This window comes from Capra hircus, chromosome 12 (assembly GCF_001704415.2).
Source record: "Capra hircus breed San Clemente chromosome 12, ASM170441v1, whole genome shotgun sequence".
In the NCBI taxonomy this organism is placed as follows: Eukaryota; Metazoa; Chordata; class Mammalia; order Artiodactyla; family Bovidae; genus Capra; species Capra hircus.
Window position 1 is genome coordinate 32,297,491 of NC_030819.1, and position 9,169 is coordinate 32,306,659.

The window sequence follows — 9,169 nt, forward strand, 5'->3', positions numbered from 1 at the left end:
GCCCTTTTGATCTTCTCCAGACCCGCGATGGGAAAGGTGAGGCGTGCAGTGCGCATGTCCGGGTAGCTACAGGTGCATCACCTGCGCTGTCCTAGCTGGTGGTCACTATAAGAGCGGCTCCCACGCGCCGGTCGCGGCCCGGCGAGCGCGCGCGCGCGCAGACGCACGGCGCCGCCGAGAGGGAGAGCGCGCGTCAGACAGACGGAGACAGCTGATGCCTGTCAGCGCGGCTGGCCCGCGAGCTCTCGCGAGAGCTCCCCGGACCGGCCGCGAGAATTGGGGCTCAGGTGTAAGAGGAGTGCATCCCGTCGGCGCACGGGGCTAGAGCTCGCGGAGAAGTGGGATCGCGAGGCCGGTGCACGGCGATCTGCGCGGTCAAAGGGAGCGCGGGGCGAGAGCGGCGGCGGCAGAAGCATCAGCGGCCCTCGGCGCTCGCGCCGCCTCCGCGCCGCCAGCCGCCGCGGCTGCAGCCTCCGAAGGGAGGCCGGGGGAGCCGGCTTGCGCACTTTCCCGCGGACTTTCGGAGTGTTTGTGGATATACATGCTAAGCCATCAAGATGATGTCCATGAACAGCAAGCAGCCTCACTTTGCCATGCACCCCACGCTCCCTGAGCACAAGTACCCGTCGCTGCACTCCAGCTCCGAGGCCATCCGGCGGGCCTGCCTGCCCACGCCGCCGGTAAGCGCCCCAAGCCCGCGGACCCGGCCCGCGCGCCCGCCCCTTCCCGTCTCCGAGACGCTGCATGTCGGTGCCGATGTGTGCCCAGATCCCGGTGCGGGGATTCGCGGGCGGGGACTTTTAGAAGAATCCCGCTACGAGGCAGGCTTTGTACCGTGGCGCTTAATGTCGGGTTCCCGTCGCCTCCGCCTCTGTGTCGGGCGCCGGCGATCGGAGTGGGGAGCGCTGGGGCCAGGTCTCTCGACTTCCCTCCACTTTCTCTGTCGATTTCATGCCTTGAAAAGGCGGTCTCTGTGCGTGTTCGGGTGCGTGACACGGGTCCCCGGCTGCGAGTTACATCTTCATTTCTTCTTCTTTCCCCCTCCTTTTTCGTCTTTCACGCCCGTCCCCGGAATGTGTCCCCATGCCCCTCTCTCCTCTGCATCTGCCCCCTTCTCCTCACACGCCCGTCCCTTCTCATCTGACCCCCTATCTCGTCCCCAATGTGTCCCTACTCTGTCTTTCCCGGTCTCCACTATCCCCACTCCCGTTGTTATTATTTTGGTTGCTTTGTGTGTTGCCTTTGGCTCGCTGTGCTTTCTGGCTTGTGTGGTTTTGTTTCGTGTTTTTGCTTTTTTTGTTTTGTTTTGTGTTGTTGTTTTGTTTTGTTTTTTTTTGGTTTGGTTTGTGTCGCCTGCAGCTGCAGAGCAACCTCTTCGCCAGCCTAGACGAAACGCTGCTGGCGCGGGCCGAGGCGCTGGCGGCTGTGGACATCGCCGTGTCCCAAGGCAAGAGCCACCCGTTCAAGCCGGACGCCACGTACCACACGATGAACAGCGTGCCCTGCACGTCCACGTCCACCGTGCCGCTCGCGCACCACCACCACCACCACCACCACCACCAAGCGCTCGAGCCCGGCGACCTGCTGGATCACATCTCGTCGCCCTCGCTCGCGCTCATGGCCGGCGCGGGCGGCGCAAGCGCGGCGGGCGGCGGCGCCCACGACGGCCCGGGGGGCGGCGGCCCGGGGGGCGGCGGCGGCGGCGGCCCTGGAGGCGGCGGTGGCGGCCCCGGGGGCGGCGGCGGCGGCGGCCCCGGGGGCGGCGGCGGGGGCCCGGGCGGCGGGCTGCTGGGCGGCTCTGCGCACCCGCACCCGCACATGCACGGCCTGGGCCACCTGTCGCACCCGGCGGCGGCGGCCGCCATGAACATGCCGTCGGGGCTGCCGCACCCGGGGCTGGTGGCGGCGGCGGCCCACCACGGCGCTGCGGCGGCGGCGGCGGCGGCAGCGGCCGGGCAGGTGGCGGCGGCGTCGGCGGCGGCGGCCGTGGTGGGCGCGGCGGGCCTGGCGTCCATCTGCGACTCGGACACGGACCCGCGCGAGCTCGAGGCGTTCGCCGAGCGCTTCAAGCAGCGGCGCATCAAGCTGGGCGTGACGCAGGCCGACGTGGGCTCGGCGCTGGCCAACCTCAAGATCCCGGGCGTGGGCTCACTCAGCCAGAGCACCATCTGCAGGTTCGAGTCTCTCACGCTCTCGCACAACAACATGATCGCGCTCAAGCCCATCCTGCAGGCGTGGCTGGAGGAGGCCGAGGGCGCGCAGCGCGAGAAAATGAACAAGCCCGAGCTCTTCAACGGCGGCGAGAAGAAGCGCAAGCGGACTTCCATCGCCGCGCCCGAGAAGCGCTCCCTCGAGGCCTACTTCGCCGTGCAGCCCCGGCCCTCGTCCGAGAAGATCGCCGCCATTGCTGAGAAACTGGACCTCAAAAAGAACGTGGTGCGGGTGTGGTTTTGCAACCAGAGACAGAAGCAGAAGCGGATGAAATTCTCCGCCACTTACTGAGGGGGGAGATGGGAGGGACCGGGCGGGGCAGAGCTGGGGGCATTTCGCCGGGAAGGGGGGGCCTTCCCCGAGCCTGCTTACCACCATCACCCCCTCTCCCCCGGATTTAGAGGGGCCGTTATCCTGCTTGCATTTGAGGAGTCCCTCCTCGAGCGCTCCTTCTTCACCTCCCCTCTGCTCTCCCTGTCCTTACCCTCCCCAGCCTAAAGGACTGGGTGCCCAGTGTGTATGGGGGAGAGTAGGGTGGAGGTGAAGGGGGAGCCCTTGGGGGAGGGGGAGTGGGGGGAAGGAAAGAGGAGACTGGAGAAGGGGGTTTGAGGAGCAGGACGGTTCTGGGGGTGAGGGTGGGGGGAGATGGGAAGGGTAGGGAAATGGACTGTTTTTGACCAGAGACACTTATCAGAATCTCCTGGGGACCAAGGGACAATGTACAAAAAAACCTACCAACCACCAAAAACTAGACAAATAAAGACAAACTAAAACAAAACAGAACAAAAGCAAAGAAAAAAATACTTTAGAAATGTAACTCCAGAGAGCCGTATTCTGCAGCTTCATTCCGTTCCCTACCCACCCACTCACAACCCTAAGGAAGAGAAAAAAAGAGCACCACAATTATTACCACCGCCCCAACCTTACGCACATGAACTGAGTCAAAGACCAAAAAACCAAACGAACCCGAAGGTGAAATTCTGGGTAGCAAAGCTAGTTGTTCTGTCTCTGTGTTTAATTTTCTCTCTAAGTCTTACACCCCATCCAAACCCTCTTTATTTTTTTCTTTTTCAATAAGACTCTTCCGATGACTGCTCTCCATTGCCAGAAAGGAAGTGGGAGCCCAGCTGAAAGGAAGGAGGAGGGGGGTGCGGGGAGTGGCTGCTTGTTTAGGTGAAGTCCAAGTTTTCCAGTGACCCAGCCTATATACTCCTGTGGCCTGATTGGTCGGTGAGGGTCTTTAGGGAGAGAGCTGACTAAAAAGCAGAATTTTAAAGGCTCTGAAATAAATATTTAGGAAAATAAAACAATTGAAGCCAGGTTTTTCTCTTTCCATATGTGCTCTTATTGCTATGATCTAGAAAACAGACCATTTCAAAATAAGCTTTTCCCTCCACTCATAGAACGTGCTTGCCCTTTCATTTATTTTTCTAAGTGGCTTATTTTAAACTGTTTGTTTTTTTTCTCTCTATTGATAAAAATAGGTTGATGGGGTAGCAGACAGTAGGAGAGATACTCTGACCCGTTTTCTCCACAGATCAAGACCCATCTTACTCTTCTAGGTCCCCTTTCCTTCTCTTTTGGAGAACATGAAATCATTGAAATAGTGAGAAGTTTCTGCTTTCACTTGGAGCAGGACTTGGCTGTGAGAAAATCAGCTAAATCCCAGATGAGAGAAAGGCAGGTTTAAAGCCCTCCATTTATTTCAAAAGGGTCTGCATGTTGGGAGGGGGGGGGAGCAGAACAACTGTTTCATTATTATTACTATCCAAAAGTAATTTATTGCTGGGGATAAATGTTGGGTAGCAAGAACTTTAATTTGCACTATCAGTCTCCCAAATAGAAAATCATGTATAGTATTTCATAGTAATAATCAAGGTACTTTATGAACTGCTGATGGATTAAAAAGAGAGAAAACAATTGAAGGTGGTTAGGTAAAATGCCTGCTTGGTGCACAAGACACCTTTGATCTTGATTGGGTGGAGATGGTTTATTACCATCCTTTAATAAGAACTAAAAAAACAGAACAAATAAGAAAAGAAACAAGACTGAAACCATGCATGATCTGAAAGGTGCAGGAAGAAACACAACTAGATCTCACTCTGGTTAGGCATTATTTATTTAATTATGTTGTATATCATTGTTTGCAGCGCAAACATTCTATGCATTTGAAACTGAGCACTAAACTGGGCTAGCTTTCTGATAGACCGTTTTGTGGATAGTGTGATATCACAGTTGACTGCCTGTTTTCACCAAAAACACAACATTCTTGTCATATTCTTGTATTTAGAGGAAAAGGAAAAAAGGAAGATTACTGTAAATATTTTCTTGAACGCACACACTCACACAGTGGTTACAAACTGCCAGTGTTAATCCTGAAATGCCTCACGGATTGATCTACCTGTCCATGGATGTCTGCTGAGCTTTTTCCTTGGTTATGTCTTTGCTTTATTATCTTTCCCTCCTCCCTTACCAGAACCACTTTTGTGCACCAGAATACAACAGAGAGATATGTCCCAGTACACTTACAAATAAAACCATAACTGAAAGAAGAACAGTTTTATGATTTGGGTGCATTTTTGTGTTTATACTGGGCCAAGTCCCAGTAGAGCCGGTCAACAAATGAGACTCAATTCAACCAAAAATACAGGGAAGGGGAGGATGTTTAAGTTGAGGGGGTGGGCAGGAAAAGAGGGGAAAGGATGAGAATAATGTATTTTTCTGCTGAATCAGAATTCACTTTCAGATAACTCATGTGAAAGTGGTGCTCTTGAATAAAATGAATTCTATATTAGTTGTCTGTGTTTATCAAAGTTTTGTTTTTGTTTTTTTTTTCTCTCTTCTAACTGCAGAATCTCTTCAAGCACAGCCCTCACTTCAGAGGGGTGGAAGGTAATAAATAGCCAGGCACCTTCAAAATATTTGAATCAGGATTCAGGGGCAGAGGCATTTGGAGGTTTATATGTATTGTTCTAGCCTAAAAAAACCTTTCTAAGAAGATGTTGTAACTAAGTAACTTTTCTTTGGAGGTTAACATAAATAAAAACCATCCACTGATCTGTCTAGCCATGGTGTCAAATGCCTCTGTTCATTTGGAACTTTAGTGTGCCACCTACTGCTCCGGAGGGATTAAGATTCCCTATTGGTGACCTGGGACTAGATCAGATGCCAAATGTATCAAGTTTCTTAATAGCTAGGCTTATATCTTCTGAAGTCATCCCACTTTAGCCAAATCTTTTTAATTTCACTGGCAAATCTGTGAAACAAAATGCTTGATGTTCAAAAAAAAGAAGAGTACATTTTAAAAGCTGTGATTTAAAACAGTTGTTAAAGGTTTTTTTTTTTTTCTTAAAGCATTAGAGGTATTTTTAGAAATAGATCTCTTCCATCAAAATTGATTTGTTTCTGTTATTAACTTGAAATGTCATCAAAGTTTTAATTAAAATGCATTTGTTTTTTAAAATGTTATTTTATAGAAAAATATGACCAGATCTCATTGTTGGAAAACCAGGAATGAACAAATAAAACAGATTTACAAAGGCTGTTTTTTTTTTCAGTCTGCCCCAAATGGAAATGTTGAAGACAGATATATTTGTATTATATAATGATGATCAATGTATGTAATAAGAACCTAAGCATTGTTCTGTATTAAGTAAAATCTTTACCAAATAAAGAGAAGACAATATTATGTTAATAAGACAGATCATGGAAATACAGGCTTTACAGAGTTTCCTATTTTACCTAGTAGGAAACTGTGCAAAACAAGAAATGTCTTGCTCTCTAGTAAGTGAATCTGTGTACTGTCCCAAGCAATAATAAGACTATTCTAAGATACATTTAACTGTCAATCCATGAAGAAACAAAGAAGCAAACAAATGTCCTCCTGGAGAGAGTGCTATGGCTTGCTACTCAGTGGTAGTTAACCTTTCAAAGTTTTCTGGTTCTGAAGAGCAGAACTTCAAGCGAATTCCGGCACCAGTCGTTGAGTGGAAATGGTGGTTCTTTTAAATAATCTCAAAATAAGTTGGAGAGAGTGGGAAAATTGTGCTGTGCTTGCATTTCAGCCTCTCAGGAAATCCAGGCGGAGGTGGAGTAGGAAAGGTAAAAGTAAACATAAAATGCATCTGTTACGTTTAAGTCATCCATTCGTTTTAAATTTCCTCTTTTACCCCGTCCTAGTTCTGGGTCCCGCTCCTTGTGTCGGTCTAGGTAATGATGTCCTTAAGACGCTTCAACTAACTTTTGAATAGATTTTTGTTTAATGCGTGTTCTGAAATTGCTCTCAACTTCTCTTACACTCTCATAAATAAACCGTAGGCACTCACTGCCGTGACTGTATCGATGTTTAATTTCTTGTGATATTAAGATGACTTCGGTCCCGTTCCTACATAAGGCTGCGCCAAAGGAGGACAGGGTACCCTGGGTCCAGGACTCACCTGGCCAGCTCCCGCCTTTAACCCCCGGCCCTGTCGCCCTGGTCTTTCCTGCCAATCTTGTCTGCAGCATCCCTACCCCGTCTTTCACTTGGATGGGTTTTCATTCTCTAATCCATGAAGTTGGAATTGTGACTTTTGACCTGGCTAAAAGCAGCGTTCCCCACCCCATTCAAATGGTCTTGGCGGCCGGCGAGGTGACAAAGGTGATGATCACAAATTAGTCTCTGGTGTGGGTGAACTGATGGGTGTTCCTGCCGCTGCAGTCTTAGCCCCAGTCCTCGCGAGTTGGGTTTCAAAGGAGAACGCAAGCTTAATTGATTTTTTAAAAATAGCAGCCAAATTCTAAATCTCACGAGGGGACCTCTTTCCCACCTGCGAGATAAGTCTTGTCGCAGTAATTACGTTATTTAATATTTGATCAAACCTTTGTGCCACCGCAGTTGACGGGGCCGGGCCGCCTCCCGCCCTCTCGGGGCAGCGGGCAAGCGGCGAGGCCCGAGCCGGGCCGGGAATGTGCGGTGGGGGCGCCCGGCAGTCCCGCTCGGGTCGGTTTGTCCTTTGAATAATTCATGGCCTGAGAGTTCTGGAAATTAATAAAATGAATGATAACAAGAAGCTAATTAAAAACTTTCGTAATTGTCTAGTCAGCTTGGTGGGAGACTGGCAGCCCTCCCTCCCCCACTCCTCGAAATCCCGTGGCTCCGCAGGGCCGGGGGGCGCGGGCCCGGATGGGCCTCGAAACGCGAGCGGACAAACGCTCCTCTTGCTCCGGGAGTGATTTCAGAGGCGGCCCCTTGATGCTGCTCCCTCCCCTCCAGCCCCCTTTGGCATCTTGTCCGCCTCCCCGCTGGACCTTGGAGCGGGTGGATTGGCGGGGACCTATTCGAACCTCAGGCAGAGCTGACTGTGTCAGAATTTGTGATCCACTCTCCCCGGAACCAGGCAAGGTCCCCGTTCTCCCTAGAAACACTCATTCCACCCGGGCATTCCGCGCGGGGCATCCCAACGCGCGAGGCATGCGGGCGGCGGCCGAGCGCCCAGAGTACGCTGGGTCTGCGCCCCTCCGCCGCCGGCCGCCACTCGGGTCCCGAGGCTTCCAGATGCCCGAGGCCGTAGCTCCCCTCGGACGGCGGCAGAGCCACCGCCCACGGGCCCCGGCCAGGACTCAGCCAGGCCGTGCGGGTGACCCGAGCAGGTCAAACGAACGAGTCCCCGGCGTCCGGCGCGCGTGCGCGTGCGTGACCGGCAGGGTGCGGACCGCTGGGAGCGCCGGGCGGACCCGGCACGCTCCGGACGTGCACCGGGCGCGCCGAGCTAGCGCATGCGCAGTGCGTGGGCAGAATCACCGAGAATTTCGCTGGAGTTCAGCAGCTGGTAATTAAACTCCCCCGGAATATTCTTTCCCACCCTGTAAGAGCTTCTGAGGGCGTCCTGCGAGAATAGGGGAATAGACTAGTCTCTCAAAAAGATTAAAAAGACTCCCCTCCCCACTGTTTGCCTAAAGTCAACAGACGTCTTAAACACCGCAAAACTTTCAAAACTGGTCGACATTTTTGTAAAAAAACGGGGAACAATAAGGTCTCGGTCTCTGTTTTGCTGTTAGGATGCACCCAGCAAAGTCCTGCTACTAATTTGACCTTAATAGGGAAGAATTTATACCGGGCGCGGAAGGAAGGTTGGCCACTGGGCATTCGTCCCGGAGGATTCCGTGGAGTTCTGGATTGAAACACGGAAGATGAAAATTTCGGGCCCGAGAGGTGCTGGCTAAGCTCAAGTAGAGGGACCAGTGTTCAGTTCCTTAGCCCCAGGGTTGGGGCGAGGAGCGCCCAGCCCGAACCCGAGTGCCCAGGAGGTCGCTTCTCTCCGATTTAGAGAGGATAGGAAAAAAAGAAGGGAAAGTAAGGAAGCCTGGAGAGAAGTGGCGAAGGAGGGATGCAGGAGAAAGAGAGGCAGACTCCTTGCATTGATTAGGTAAATCGAATTGCAAACCAAAGTTTGGTAGCTTTGATGCCTGGCTTCAGGGCAGCGTAACGCATGCAAACTTTTGTAGGCATGACCAGAATAAAACAAAGTGTTGACAATTTCCAACCTTGGAAATTCTCCTGCAGGAGTCTCCGCCCCCCCCCACCAAGTGTTGACAATAAACATTTAATGAATGCAGGGATCTGGCTGTCTCCAGTCAGGGTCTGAATCCTTTAAGCAGACCATTAGCACGGCTTCTTCTACTTCAAACATCGCGCGCTACACTCTAACATTACATACATGTAAAAATACAAAGTGTGAGACAAATAATGTGTTTATACGGATATCTTAAGTGGTCTGCAGTAGTTCTGATACCCCCTGTACTTATTAACGGAAACTAATTCATTGTAGAGTACTCGCGCTTAAAAAAAATGTTAAATACAGTTAATGCAATATTAATCGCCCTTTGGTGATATAAAATGCAATATTTTCAGGCAGCTATCGAGCTTTTCTAGAAGAGCTGATGAAAAGAGTCACAGCTGAATAGTGGAGAGAAAAAG

General features: G+C 51.5%; 1 protein-coding gene across 1 annotated transcript; it reads left to right on the forward strand.

Moving 5' to 3' along the window:
* Positions 313-2,734, forward strand: POU4F1 (POU class 4 homeobox 1). The gene is made up of 2 exons (XM_018056326.1): positions 313-680; positions 1,360-2,734. The coding sequence occupies exons 1-2, from the start codon at positions 558-560 to the stop codon at positions 2,500-2,502; spliced, it is 1,266 nt and encodes a 421-aa protein (XP_017911815.1). The 5' UTR covers positions 313-557; the 3' UTR covers positions 2,503-2,734.